Source organism: Myotis nattereri, assembly GCF_964212035.1.
Source record: "Myotis nattereri genome assembly, chromosome: 12".
In the NCBI taxonomy this organism is placed as follows: Eukaryota; Metazoa; Chordata; class Mammalia; order Chiroptera; family Vespertilionidae; genus Myotis; species Myotis nattereri.
Genome location: NC_138087.1, coordinates 53,034,418 through 53,049,754, shown reverse-complemented (window position 1 = coordinate 53,049,754; position 15,337 = coordinate 53,034,418). Strand labels below are relative to the sequence as shown.

The following is a 15,337-nucleotide window of genomic DNA, read 5'->3' as shown; positions in this document are numbered from 1 at the left end:
TGTTAGTCAATGCTAATGTTCAGACATGATGATGGGCATCAACCCCTGAACATTCCACCTCAAAATCAGTATATTCAAACTCACGATCTCTCTTCCAAGACTACCCCACCCCTACCTCCACCCATGAATCGACATATATTAGTGAGTGTTCCATCTTTCACCGATTGCACAGCTAGGGAACTAAGACTCATTTTAGGCTCTTTAGTTTCCTTAGGTTACCAAGCCGTGTTGATACTGTTTTCTAAAATATCTCTCTATCCATCAGTTTCTTTTCTATTTTCTATACTCTAGAGCTCATCATCCATCTCTCTTTTTTTTTTGTAAGTACATTTTTATTGAGTTTTTTTTGTTTTGTGTTGTGTTGTTTTTTTTTTTAGAGAAAGAGGGAGAGGGATAGAGAGAAACATCATTCATGTGCCCTGGCTGGGAACCAAACCAGTGACCTCTTGTTCCTTCCTGGGTCAACACTCAACCAGTGAGCCATACCCGCCAGGCAGTCATCATCTATCTCTCGAGTTACCCAAGTATCCTTCCATATTTTCTTTCTGCTTTTAGTCTTGTCTCCTCCAATTTAATCTTCATGTTGCTGCCAAATTAGTTCTTTAAATAATTTTCCTTATTGTAAAAGTAATACACATAAGAAATTTTTTTTAATCCTTACCTAAGGATATGTTTATTGATTTTTTTTATTTTAGAGAGGGGACCGGAGAGAGAGAGGGGAAGGGAGAAACATTGATCAGTTGCTTCCTACACTTGATCCTAGCCAAAAGGCTGAGAAGTGATATCATCAGTTGCTTCCTGTATGCACCTCAACTGGAGATTAAACCTGAAAGCTAGGTATGTGCCCTGACCTGGAATTGAACCTGCAACATTTTTGGTATATGGGATGACGCTCCAACCGAGCCATCTGGCCAGGTCTACACGTAAGAAATTTTTTAAATACAGATAAAGGAAAGAAGGCTTACTCATATCTCTACCCAGTGGTAATCACTGTTAACATTTTGAAATATATCTTGCTAGATTTTTTTTAGTACATATTTTTTAGTTGGTTAAAATGGGATCATATAGAGGGATGGATATATGCATAGATGTGATAGATCAATAAAATGTTGATAATAGAATATAGGTGTAAGTATGCAACTTGTAAAATTCTTTCAACATTTCAGGATGCTTGAAGTTTTTTATAATAAAATTTGTGCAGTTTTATCCCACCCATTTTGGCTCGGTAGATGGAGTGTTGACCTGTGGACTAAAGGGTCCTGGGTTCAGTTCCGGTTAGGGGCACATGCCTTAGTTGCAGGCTCAATCCCTGACCCTGGTCGGGACAAATGTGGGAGGCAACCAATTGATGTCTTTCTCACATCAATGTTTTTCTCTCTCTCTGTCACTCCCTCCCTTCCATTCTCTCCGAAAAGCAATGGGAAAATGTCAAAAAACAAAACAAAATAAAAAAAGAAACACTTGTGCAGTTTTATTTTAAAACTAGAGGCCCGGTGCACAAAATTTGTGCACTGGGGCAGGGTGTGTGTGTGTGTGTGTGTGTGTGTGTATGTGTGTGTCCCTTAGCCCGGCCTGTGCCCTCTGCAGTCCAGGACCTCTTGGGGTATGTCTGCCTGCTGATTTTCTTCTGACTGCTTTTAAGATGTTCTCTGCCTTTTTTTTTTTTTTTTTTTTTTTGGTAGTTTCCCTCTAATGCACCCAGGTATTAGTTTTCTTTCTCCTCACAGTCCAGGACCCCTTATTCCTTACCACCCGCCTGCTTGCTGCTCCTTACTGCTCGGCTCGCTGCTCCTTAGCGCTGCCGTGAAAGCGGGAGAGGCTCCTGCCACCGCCACTGCACTTGCCAGCCATGAGCCCGGCTTCTGGCTGAGTAGCGCCCCCCCTGTGTGAGTGCGCTGACCACCAGGGGGCAGCTCCTGTGTTGAGCATCTGCCCCCTGGTGGTCAGTGTATATCATAGTGACTGGTCATTCTGGTTGTTCTGCCATAATGGTCACTTAGGCTTTTATTATATAGATTTGCAAAATAAACTTTGTGAAGTTCTCCAGATGTTCCCTCTTTCTGGCCTTTTCTAGATTTCACACATGATGAACTCTCTTCTTTGAATCCCTGCCCACAATTCTTATGATGCAAACAAATGGAATATTTCTGCCATGTTAGACAATTTTTACTACAAAGCATTCAGGAGATTTAAATATGGAAAAGGGCACCTTCTGGTTTCCAAGGAGAGTTGGCAAATAACTTTACTGGAAAGGAATTTTAAAACCATGATTTTTTTTTTAGTGGTTCTTGATATTCTGTTCTATAACTATATTATAGCCACAATGTTGGACATACAGATTGTTCTGAATAAATATCTTTATGGGTCTTATGACACAGGATTATTCCTAGATGGGAACACAAGCATCTGGGTTTTGCTGCAGATTGCTCAGTTGTACTCTAGAAAGATGGTCCCATTTTACTTTCCCATCAGCCATGTGTTTAGGGCACAATTTAAAGAAAAATGTTCTTATTTTTTTTAATTCTCACCCGAGGATATTTTGCTGCCAAATTAGTTCTTTAAATAATTTTTAGAGAGTGGAAGAGAGAGGGAAATACAGAAAGACATTGGTTGGTTGCCTCCTGAATGAGTCCCCAGCAAGGCCAGGACTGGGGAGGAGCCTGCAACTGAGGTACGTGCCCTTGACTGGAATCGAACCCAGGACCCTTTGGTTTGCAGGCTGATGCTCTATCCAGAGCCAAACCAGCTAGGCTAAAGAAAAATGTTTTTTAAGTGCTTCATTATTGTTTACTAAGGAAAACTATCTTTTCAAGCATTCATTTTATGTAGAACAGTCATTGTTAGAACAAGGAGTGTGGTGCCTATGGGCCCGTGGAAAGCCTTTAAGAGACCCATGAATCGCCTTGAAAATAAATGTACAATGTGGTATTTTTGTATATTTTTCTAAAGAAATTCCTAAGTCTCTCAAAGGATTACAAGACTCAGAAAAGGTTAAGCAACAACTGATGTGAAGTGGAGATTCCTGAACCCTGCTGCCCAGTAGAAGTCACTTGTGTGTGCATGCCCAGGTGACCTAAGCATTTGGCTTGAAAAATTACTGAGCTTTATCAAACTAATTTTTTAAAAAGTGTATCAACTCTGTTATGCTTAAATGTTATCTTTTAAATCCTAGACCTTAGTCAAATCATTCTCTTGGTGTAGCTGTTAAAATGCATATTGCTCTCTGTTTTGGGGTGGGCCACCTGAACAAGCACCAGCACATACGAGGATGATGCGCACAGAGCTAGACTAAAATAGCCCATCTTGGCTTCTGTGGGACTGTCCTTTAGAGAGTTGAGTATATCTGACATTTGTGGTCTCCTTGACCTGCAGGCTCACGTGATGGTTCTATGGGACTTTGGGAGGTGACAGACGATGTGTTAACCAGAAGTGACGCAAGGCACAATGTGTCACAGGTCCCTGTGTATGCTCACATCACTCACAAGGCCTTAAAGGACATCCCCAAGGAAGACACAAACCCTGACAACTGCAAGGTCCGTGCTCTGGCCTTCAATAACAAGAACAAGGTATGAGCTTGCCAAAGTTTCCTGAAGCCCATTTCTCTCCAACTTCTTGGCTTATGTCTTGGAAGATGTACTTTCCTTCTCTTTCCCCAAGGCAGTGCTTGCTGCATAGCTTGGTTCTGAGCCCACAGAGCACCTCTTGAAGGCTAAGGGATGCTGGTGAGAAATTATAACAGGTTATGAAACCCTCCTGTGTATTGAGCTCTGCTGTATTTCTCTGGATGGTCCATATTTGTGGGTCAGCCTCTTGAGAGTTTCCCCAGGATCACTATGCCTTTGCAGGGGGTTTTATCTCTTTGGTATTCAGTTTCTTTCATTCTTCACTTCCTCTTCTGAACACTTCCACTAGATCTTATGTAATCACTGCATTAGGTCTCCTGAAACTGGGGTATTCAGTAGTGTTGGGATGGAGACCCAGAGCCAGAAGAGGAAAAAGGCTTCTCTCAAAATCTAAATCAGGCCACAATCAAGGCTAGTTCTCTTAGCCTAATATCTCCCTTCCATACTTATGGCTTAGGGGTAGACTTACCTCTCCTAGCTTAGACCCTCCACTTATAGAAGCTCTCACTGGGACACACAAAACCGTCCTTCATGTGTGTGCTCTTCTCTGTCAAACAGGATGTCATGGGAATGAAAGGGCTTTATGTTATTACTAGAAAATGAAATGGCTTGAGTTCTTGAGTTCTTTTAAGGAGGTGCATCAGTTTAATAAGCTGCATTTCATAGGGCTGATAATGAGATGATACTCCCTGGCACCAGCTGGAATCATCATGGGATAGGAATGAAGAATGGGAGGACCTGAACTTAAAGACTCCTGCTTACTGTTGTGTATTAGTTGCTACAGATTGGAATGTAACCTGTTTTCATTGCTCTTGTAGGAATTGGGAGCAGTATCTCTGGATGGCTACTTTCATCTCTGGAAGGCTGAAAATACACTGTCTAAGGTGTGATGAGCATGACTTAATAGCTTTACCTAAAAATTCACCTTATGTTTAAAATACTTTAATTCTCCCTGAGCCTTTTCCTTCTTCTCTAAAGCACCAATCAAGGGTCTGGGCATGTGGTTTCATGGTGTATGAAATCCTGAGTCTGGCATGCCTCTCCTAAAAGTCTTTAAGCCCTAGCTGGTTTGGCTCAGTGGATAAGAGCCTGTGGACTGAAGGTTCCCGGGTTCGATTCTAGTCAAGGGCACATACCCGGGATGCAGGCTCAATCCCCAGTAGGGGGTGTGCAGGGGGCAGCTGATCAATGATTATCATTGATGTTTCTATCCCTCTCCTTTCTGAAATTAATTTAAAAATATATATATTTTAGCCCTGACCGGTTTGACTCAGTGGATAGAGTATCGGCCTGTGGACTCAAGGGTCCCGGGTTCGATTCCAGTCAAGGGCATGTGCCTTGGTTGCGGGCACATACCCAGTGGGGAGTGTGCAGGAGGCAGCTGATCGATGTTTCTCTCTCATCAGTGTTTCTAACTCTCTATCCCTCTCCCTTCCTCTCTGTAAAAAAAATCAATAAAATATATTTAAAAAATATATATATATATATATATATACATATATACATATATATATATATATATATATATATATATATATATATATATATATATAAGTCTTTAAAAGAGATCATAGGGGGCACTTCTTTCACATTGCAAGGGCTTGCTAGGAGATTCCTTTTAACAAGCAGTCCCCAATCCACAATGCATTTAAACATGTGCTTATGGATTGTTGACTCTGGCATGTTCTGAGTGTAGGAAAACCTAAATGTTAGGAACCACTTGGTAACTGAAGATCAGTTAAACTAACATAAGTCATTCCTAAAATAATCATATAAGGTAATGAGAATATGGTTTGAATTTATAATGTTTACAAGCAAATTTTGCATGAAATTGAGCCTACCTATGGATCCTTTGCCCTTTTCTCATCCCAGAGGCCTTTGCTACTTGTTACTTCTGTGATAAACTCTTTTCAAGAGGAATCAGAGCCTCAGGAATTATTGATTCCTTCATATGTTAGTGGTTTTTTAATTTCACTTGCTTGGTGCCTTACATGCAGTAGGCACCCATTGAGAATTGGTTTAACAGTAAGGACCAGGGTTAAGACAGATTGGGGTTGCCTGGGGTTGAGCCAGTCAGTCCCATGAGTGTGTTTTCTATAGTGTACAACCCCCATACAATTGGGGAGTTAAGCTGAGGGTAGCTAGAATTGAGCCTCTTTGTCTGAAGAGCAGTGAGAAAGGTGGAGAACAGAGTGGGACTTTGGTTTTAGAGCCCTGGGGTTATCCCATGAAACCACCTGTAGGTCTTGGCCTTTCTCTCTACTTCTGATTATTTAATTCCAGCTTGAGTTTTTTCCCTAACCTGTATATTGTTTATTACAGTCATTCTCTTAAATACCTAGTTGTGGAACAGGGTGGTATTCCCTTAATTGGGGCTTGTCCTTTTGTCTCTGACTTCATGTCCTTGTATATGAGGGAAACGCCAGAGGTGGGCGTCTAAGAACAATGTCCTGCCCTCTGCTCTCAGGTAGTGCCATGGGTGCATCTCTTTTCTGTGTTTGCAGCTCCTCTCCACCAAACTCCCATATTGCCGTGAGAATGTGTGTCTGGCTTATGGAAGTGAATGGTCAGTATATGCAGTGGGCTCCCAAGCTCATGTCTCCTTCTTGGATCCACGGCAGCCATCATATAACATCAAGTCTGTTTGCTCCCGGGAGCGAGGCAGTGGTAAGAGTCCTTGTGTTTTGGGTTTGTTTGTTTTCAGTTATAATTAGTTGTTCACATTTCAGAACAAAGAGAATAATGTGTATAATGAGAGTAGAAAGGGAAAGAATAAATAGACTTTACTGCAATGATGCCTACAATGTGAACAGTTTTAAGATATTTTTATGACTGTTACAGAAGTTGGCTTTATACCTAATACAGAAATACTGATTACACAAATGTTACCCAGCAGCTCTTATGTGCCAAAGACATTTTTTTTTTCCCCATTTCTTTTTAGAGAGAATGGAAGGGAGGGAGAGGAAGAGAAAAAGATCGATATGAGAGACACATTGATTGGTTGCCTCCTGCACTGGCCCCTACTGGCACCAGGGATGGAGTTATGTGCCCTTGAACGGGAATCGAACCACGACCCTCCATCCACAAGCCTGTGCTCTAACCATTGCTGGCTAGGGCTAGAAGGAAGTCTTAATATGTTTTGTTTATTTTTTTCAGTTGATTGCAGAGAGAGAAAGGGAGAGAGAGTGGGAAATGGAAACGTCAATGATGAGAGAGAATCATCGATAGGCTGCCTCCTGCACACCCCCTACTAGGGAGTGAGCCTGCAACCTGGGCATTTGCCCTGACTGGGAATCAAACCGTGACCTCCCGGTTCATGGGTCAGCGCTTGACCACTGAGCCACACTGACCTGGCAAGGAAGTCTTTATTAATGTAATGATTTGTAAATATGCAGATCACCCTCAGTTTCAGTATAAGTTAGAAACATATAATGGAGAAGAGCTTAGAGTTATGAATGATGACTCCAGACTGAGTCTAGGGGAGGCAAGGAGGCATTTTGGGCATCACCAGATGTCTGGCCTTTCTCTGAGGATTACGCGAAGTTTCCTGTTAGGTATATGGCATCAGGGCTCTTCAGCTTTCTCATGAACTATGCCTGCCATAGGAAAGGCACTGCCTGGTATTGGGGGTACTGTGTGAACACAGTGTCAGAGAAATTCAGATTAGCAGATTTAAGTGTATGCTCCCCCTTTACTTTTTTAAGTGCATTGCCCTTTACTTTTCTCAGGGATCCGGTCAGTGAGCTTCTATGAGCACATCATCACTGTAGGCACTGGGCACGGCTCCCTGCTGTTCTATGACATCCGAGCTCAGAGATTCCTAGAAGAGAGGCTCTCGGCTTGTTATGGGTCCAAGCCCAGACTAGCAGGGGAGAATCTGAAACTAACCACTGGCAAAGGCTGGCTGGTAAGTAAGCCCCTGCCCGACATGTTTACTGGACAGAGACAAAAATTGTCTTTGCTGTACTACCCACTCCCACTCTCACTGACACACCCCTACCCACATACTTTTGCACAAGTAAGAGACACTCCTTGGACAAGAGGTACTTTCACTTAATTTTGCTTTTATGTCTGCATATCCCTGGGAAAACAGGCCCAATAAGAAACACTAGTTGACGTAGGCTTTCACCCTAAGTCAGAGGTGGGGAACCTTTTTTCTGTCAAGGGTCATTTGAACATTTATAATTTGCGGGCCATACAAAATTAACTTAAAAATTAGCCTGCTGTATTTGGTCAAATATTTAATTAACTCACCCCTAATGCCTGGCAGGGCCAGACCAAATGATTTTGCAGGCATTCTACAGCCCACGGGCTGGACTTCCCCACCCCTGCCCCAGGTGAGAATAGAGGAGGAAGGAGAAGGAACATGCTGCTGAGGCTGCCAGGGCATTAGGGGTGATTTCTTAAAGAGTTTGATTCTAGCTGTCTTGAGAAGACATTCGGTTTGTATAGCAACTCTTCAGCCTGCTCAGTTCCTCTTTAATGTTCATTTGGAAAAATGAGGTCCCTGTTCACATAAGCATCAGTCTCCTTACATCAGGTTACAGGTAGAAGACCCTCTGCTCTTAAAGAGATCAGAAAGCATTCCTGCCCATTCCTGCCCATTCCTGCCCCATGACCTAGAGGTGCTAACAGAGTCTCTTTCTCTTCCCATAGAATCATGATGAAACCTGGAGGAATTACTTTTCAGACATTGATTTCTTCCCCAATGCTGTTTACACCCACTGCTACGACTCATCCGGAACAAAACTCTTTGTGGCAGGGGGTCCCCTCCCTTCAGGGCTCCATGGAAACTATGCTGGGCTTTGGAGTTAATGACAACTAACTCTTTCCCAAAATGCAGAGATTTACACTAACTTCCATCCTCTGTTTCCTTGTTTCTTCTTTTGATTTTTTCCAGTTGTGTGAGGCCCTCATATTTTAGTGGGAACACAAGTTTGCCTATTATTTAGGTTCTTTGACAGAAAGAAGCTCGATATAGAAATCTGAAGGTTTTGTTTGTTTGTTTTTCCGATTTGGTAATCAGAATTTCACTTTACTATGGTTTTTCTTTTTGGCTTCTCACCCAAACATTTTTAATTCCTATTTGTATTTTTTTTTTCCAGTGACACACACTTTCCTCTCTCTGATTTCTTTAGGCTGACATAGTCATTCTCACCCTTACTTCACTCTTGAGAGGTAGGGCTCCTTTACAATTATGTGGTTGCTGTCAGACTTTCTGTGAAAGTTTGGGGGCTATGTGTTCATGTGTGCATGTGAACTTGTGTACCTGCAAGTACTGTGTGTTACTGAAATTACCTGGAGTGAGGATTACTTGTAATTAAAATATTTATAAAAGAAACAACTTTGTTCACAGAGTCCAGCTTTGGGACTAGTCTTTATCTTGTTTTTTAAAGTCTAATAACACTGATTATAAAAAGTAAAAACAAAGAAAAATCAGGAGAACCTTTTGAGTTAGATTGCAGACTTCCTGGGGACTCTTGTGCCAGGGCTCCAAAATGATCCATCCCCTACCTGTCTTTCCATCTGTGTGTCCCCCAGGTGAGAACACTTCTGTTGGTGCATCACTTCCACTTGAACTTGCTGTCTGATTAGCCAGTGGCCATGCCCCTAAAACATCAGTCTCCATCCAAATGCAGCTCTGGAGGCTGCAGAAGGCTTGATATAACTTGGTAAAGAGAATCCCCATCCCAGCCTCCTTTGCCCTCCCCTCAAATAAGACCTTACCTGGTGTCTCAGGGGCCTGGAGCTGGAGGCCTCAAGTCAGCTAAAATTAGCATCCTCAGTTCCCTTGGCTTTGAGGAGAAACTACTCTGCTTTTCTTCTGGTCTTCCCAATGGGTTTTACTTTGTTTTCTAGATTGGGTTCAGTCCAGGAGGCGAGGAGTGAATAGGGGTTTTATCTGTGTATAGAGTGTGCTTCATGTGTGGAACGTTTCTTTTCTTAATACAGTGGGGCTGGGGTTGAAGCCACCTCTTCTACTCTGTTGGCTCAGTCCTGGGGTGGCGATGGGGTGGCCAGCAGCCACCAGCATTGTGCATGTTAAAAGCTTTGATGTGATAAGTAATTTGTTCCTCCTTTGAACTGTCTAGTCTGAGGTTTTTAAACTTGCAGGCAACTGACTGAGCGTGATGTCCAGTCATTCCCTACTTTTTACGCATCATGTTGCCGGTAACAGCTGTTTCCACCCACAAATTCCTCCTCCATTTGAAGTACATTCTCGGCTTCGGTCAACAGCTCATTCTGGGGAAAGGAAAAGTCAGATTTATTCCTGCACTCCAGGTTCTAAGTGCTCTCCTAGTCATCCCTCTTTGTTCCAGGTGTAAGTGGGGAGATTGAAAAGAGTGTTTTCTTGATGATGGGGGCTGGTGGGAGGGAAGTCAGCAAGTCACCGTATCTTGGTACAATACATACACCATAGGTTCTAGAATTCTCATCTTCTAACCTAGAGAAATAGGTGCTATAAACGGGGAATTAAGCAAAATGCTAGATGCTGTAGATCTTTTAATTGTCTTATTTTTTTTTCTATTAAACTACAGGCTGTAGATTTCTTAGTTCTCACAGAACTTCTATCATTTTAAACCAACTTGTATATATATTAAAAAAAAAAAAGATCTTAAGTTCTTAAGTAGGATGTTTTGTACTGTTGCCAGACCCTCTTCTGTGATGGGTAATGCGTTTGATTGAGTTTTTTGTTTTAAAAAATGTAGCACTTGACTTTTTGCCAAGTAAAAAATAAATATTATTTCAGTGCAAAGTGGTTTGTGTGAGTATGTATAGCCAAGAGGCAGCAGGGAAAAGGCCCTAAATTACTTTTTGCGGTGCTATAATTGTTTAGAGCAGAAGGGAAATGCAAGTGTTCACTCAAGGTTAAAGGCAGGTCAAGTGCAAACACAAAGACCTACTTGCTCTTGGCCCCATCTCAGACCCAAGATCAGTTACTCTGGGATCCAATTGAAGGTGGATATGCCCACTGAAAGTACTTCGGTGCTTGAAAAATATATATAGGCTGGCCCTGGCCAGGAAGATCAGTGGGTTAGAGCATAATCCTGACATGCCAAGGTTGCAGGTTCCATTCCTGGTTTGGACACACGTAAGAATCAACCAATGAATGCATAAATAAGTCAGTCTCTCTCTCTTTCTGTCTCTCTCTCTCTCTCTCTCAACAATTAAAAATTTTTTGACAAAAAAATACAGGCTGACTTGGATGGAGTGTACTAGCCCTTGATCCCAATTACTATGGATTTGAACAGCTGACCTCTTGTATACTGGGTTGGTGATAGGCCCTATGTATTTTGGTGGAAGGTGTCCTGAGAACAACTGGAAGTGGGTGCACAGGGTTCTGGGAAAAAGACATCATTTTTTTAGGTTGGAACCATAGCTGCCCTTTGTAAGAGGACACAGTGAATGCTGCTCTTCCCAGGGCCTGTTGAGGGCTGTAGCTGAGAAAAAGACAGACTGCTAAATCATACCCCCTCCTCAGCCATTTCCAAAGACCATCAGGGCTGGGCCACAGACAGAGCAAGCAAGGCAAGGCAGTACCTGTTCACATGGCACTGGTTCCTTTCCAGGACAAGCTGGATTCAGCTGTCGTTGCGCCTGCCTCTGAGAGACTGGTTCAAAACATGACTCACACAGGCACCTACTGTATAATTAAAGGCTGCGAAGTAGAAAGGGGGAGGTGGATGAATTGAAGCAATGGAGGGGCTTCCTAGAGAAGAGTTACTGAACGGGATTGGCATTAGCCTTTGCCAGAATGAGGGTTTCTAGAATTCCCAACCCATGGAACAGCCATTGGTGTTCTCAAAGTGTTCTAGGGTCAATTTACTTCGGGGAGATACAGATTAAAACAAAGACATGCTTCCTCACCACCTCAGGTTTTGGTTACTGTGGGATGCGTGTTCATGGAACTTGCTCAGAAAAAGGTGACGACATGTGGGGTGGGCCTGGCCTGGGCCTCTGGCCTCCATGGAATCTTGGCCCTGCTCCCATTTTCCAGTGAGACTTTCCAGCGAAGTATGTATCACAGAAGGGCTTTGTGGATTTTATGGGGTCCCTCCCTTTCCTGCCAGCAGTTCCTACACCCAAGCCATGAAATAACTTCCTTGTTCCCCGTCAGGCCACATGCCTCATTCCAAATAGCTTACTGGCTCCTCAGGTCATCCTTTGGGTCCTTTTGCAGAGGCTCTGGAACCTCATTTTTTGCTCAAGGTTCCCTGCTTCTGCCACTCCAAGAGCTGATTAGTATTGATCTGGCCCTCGGTGTTTCTAATAAAGCTGAATACTCGCAGCGCAGGCCTCCCTGGAACCAGCGCCACCCGATGGTTCCCAAAGCAGGTACCCAGAAATAGCAGGTCAAGGTGTCAGGACCCTTTGCTTAGCTTTGGGAGTTAATCTTTTAAGCGCCTAGGACCCAAATGTTTTGTTGTTTTTTTCTAGTAGCTGGTGTCTGGGAAACAACAGTATGGGGGTGGGGTGGTGGAATTGAAGAGATGGGAGAGGAAAGATCACTCAATGTTACTTGCTTTTAGGCATATTTCATGCTAGTATGCTGAGTTGGCTGGAAGCTTTGAGAGGGTAAAAACATGGGCTTTTAATTCTGGAACTGCTGTAAAGACAAGAAAGTTTGGGTTTCTAAGCTTGGTTCTTTTGCCCTCACTTCAGCTCCTCCAAAGAATAATCCAGAGAAACAAATGTGAGAAATTTATTTCTACAGTACCACTATAGAGAGGGGTGTAAACTGAACTCAAAATGGGGTGGTAAGCTCTTGTGATTCAGCTCTCCAAAACAGGTATAAACTGTCCTCTCAAATTCCTCCTGAGTTTAGCCTCACATCTGAACACTTCTCTTGATAAGTGTATAATTGCCGAAGTCAGAATTTTGAAAAGATAATAATGCTCATTAACCAAGCACAGAGTTACATGTTTACTGCATTTCTTGTTAAGCAGTATTCAGAGCTGTAATTAACATCCCTAATGCTATGGACAGGAAGAAAACAAATGATCAACTCCTACCTTAAAGAACATAAATTTAAAAAAAAGTCCTAGCCGGTTTGGCTCAGTGGATAGAGCGTTGGCCTGCGGACCAAAGGGTCCTGGGTTCGATTTCGGTCAAGGGCACGTGCCTTGGTTGCTGGCTCCTCCCCAGCCCAGGCCTTGGTCAGGCCTTGTGCAGGAGGCAACCAATCGATGTGTTTCTCTCACATTGATGTTTCTCTGTCTTTCCCTTTCTCTTCCACTCTCCCTAAAAATCAGTGGAAAAATATCCTCTGATGAGGATTAACAACAACATCAAAAAAGAAAGAAAGAAATTTGCCTCACTCATAGCTACTTTTTTCTTAGCTGGTGGTAGCCTGGACAGAGAATGAGGCTTCTTTGTTCTCCAGGGCTAAGGCCATTTGCAGATTGCGCAAATCCCTGTGGTGGGTATCATAGCCTGAGGTCTGGTGGTTTGGGCCCTGCAGTGTGTTGCTGACTTGAGAAACAGCCCTCATCTTCACTACCCTGACCCCTCTGCTCTTCTAGGCTTTCTGCTAAGCAAAATTATCATCCCAACCACCATGCTTAAAGTTTCACTGTAAGATCTTTTTTTTTTTCTTTCTGGGGGTTATGGGGTTGTTATATTACCCGATTAAAGATACTATTGTTGCCCAGCAAACATGGCTCATGGTTGAGCGTCAACCTGTGAACCAGGAGGTCGAGATTTGATTCTTGGTCAGGGCACGTGCCCGAGTTGTGGGCTCATCCCCAGTGTGGGGCATGCAGGAGGTAGCCGATCAATGAGTCTCTGTCATCATTGATGTTTCTATCTCTCCCTCTCCCTTCCTCTCTGAAATCAATTATATATATATATATATATATATTTTTTTTTTAAGATACTATTGTTATTCCCTGAAAGGGGATACATGCTACCATCCCAGTGCCAACCACTCGAAGTATGGACTAAAGGGGAAGATATGGGTTCAGTTCTAGTTCTACCACTGTTAGTCATGGCTATAAGACTTGGGACAAGTCTTTTCTTCTTTCTATACATCAGTTTTTTCATCTTATACAATGAGGAGAGGAGTTCAGATTAGACATTAAATGCTTAACATCCACAACTGTACGAGGGAATTCTAGGAAGAATAGAAAATGAATCCTGTCTTCAAGCAGGATATGTCCTCCATCCAGGTAAATATAGCAGGTTTGCTAAATTTTTGATATGTCTTATTTTCCTAGTAGCTTCCAATAAAATGTTGGGAATTGTAGTGGGTAGAGTAGTGTCCCCAAAAGTTCATGTCCACCTGGAACCTCAGAAAGTTATCTTATTTGGAAGTAGGGTCTTTGCAGACGTATATAAGGTAAGGATTGAGATGAGATCATACTGGGTTAGGGTAGGCCCTAATTCCAATAAGTGTCCTTATGAGACAGACAAGGGCATGCATACAGGGACACAAAGATAAGACGATTCGAAGATAGAAGCAGATATTGGAGTGATGCATCTATAAAACAAGGGATACCATGAACCACCAGAAGCTAGAAGAAGCAAGGTAAGATTCCTTGAACCTTAGGAAGGAGCATGGTCCTGTTGACACCTTGGAGGACTTGCAGGAGGCAGCTAATTTTTGTTGTGCTCTCACACTGATGTTTCTCTCTTCTCCCTTTCTAAAAATCAATAAACTATTTTTTTTTAAAAAAAGAGAGTCAAGCCCTAGCCAGTTGACTCAGTGGATAGAGCGTCGGCCTGCGGACTGAGGGGTCCCAGGTTCGATTCTGGTCAAGGGCATGTACCTGGGCTGCGGGCACATCCCCAGTGGGAGATGTGCAGGAGGCGGCTGGTCGATGTTTCTCTCCCATCGATGTTTCTAACTATCTCTCTCCCTTCCTCTCTGTAAAAAATCAATAAAATATATTTTAAAAAAAATAATAATTCTCTCATTGATGATTCTATCTCCCTTCCTCTCTGAAATCAATAAAAATTTTTTAAAAAGTCAACACTCATGGACTGGTCAAAGGAGTCGGCCAGATCCCATATATATATAATATATTTTATTGATTTTTTTTTTACAGAGAGGAAGGGAGAAGAATAGAGAGAAACATCGATGAGAGAGAAACATCGATCAGCTGCCTCCTGCACACCCCCCACTAAGGATGTGCCTGCAACCAAGGTACATGCCCTTGACCGGAATTGAGCCCGGGACCCTTCAGTCCTCAGGCCAATGCTCTATCCACTGAACCAAACCAGCCAGGGCCCGTCTTTATATTATTAAAAAAATGTTAAGACAAAGATGAACTATACTCACGGAGCTGAGACTTCTAAAAGCAAAAATTAAGCTCAGAACACTTGAATTGATTCTGCCTGGGAAACCTGTCTCTTCTAGGACCAAGGCAGTAATCCCCCAAACTGCCCACCTCTATTGCTTTTTCATATTGTAAACTCTCAACATTTTTTAAACTTTCACTCTAGGTCATCTTTTTACAATGCCAATTGTAGAATCTTAGGATGCTTTTCCATCCTGAATTTATTAGCCAATAGCATGTACAGTTAACTACCTGCAGTCCCCCTTGATAGTAGGAGGTAACAGGAGACCTAGCTAAAGCCTGAGATACCTAAACTTGCTTTACAGGCCCGGAATTGCTACCAGGATGTGAGAAGGAACCCCCAGGATCGAGGCTGCATAAATAATCAAGGATGAAGGATAATCAGATAAAGTCAGCAGACTTTAGTGTTTGTAG

General features: G+C 42.7%; 1 protein-coding gene across 1 annotated transcript in view; it reads left to right on the top strand.

Moving 5' to 3' along the window:
- DCAF12 (DDB1 and CUL4 associated factor 12) overlaps positions 1–10,808 on the top strand; it is a 30,353-nt gene extending 19,545 nt beyond the window's left edge. Inside the window, exons 5-9 of the mRNA XM_081103654.1 lie at positions 3,373–3,566; positions 4,442–4,507; positions 6,128–6,290; positions 7,352–7,530; positions 8,280–10,808. Coding sequence (XP_080959780.1) covers positions 3,373–3,566; positions 4,442–4,507; positions 6,128–6,290; positions 7,352–7,530; positions 8,280–8,438 — 761 coding nt within the window. The 3' untranslated portion in view covers positions 8,439–10,808. The remainder of the gene's footprint in view (positions 1–3,372; positions 3,567–4,441; positions 4,508–6,127; positions 6,291–7,351; positions 7,531–8,279) is intronic.
- The last annotated feature ends 4,529 nt before the right edge of the window (positions 10,809–15,337 follow it).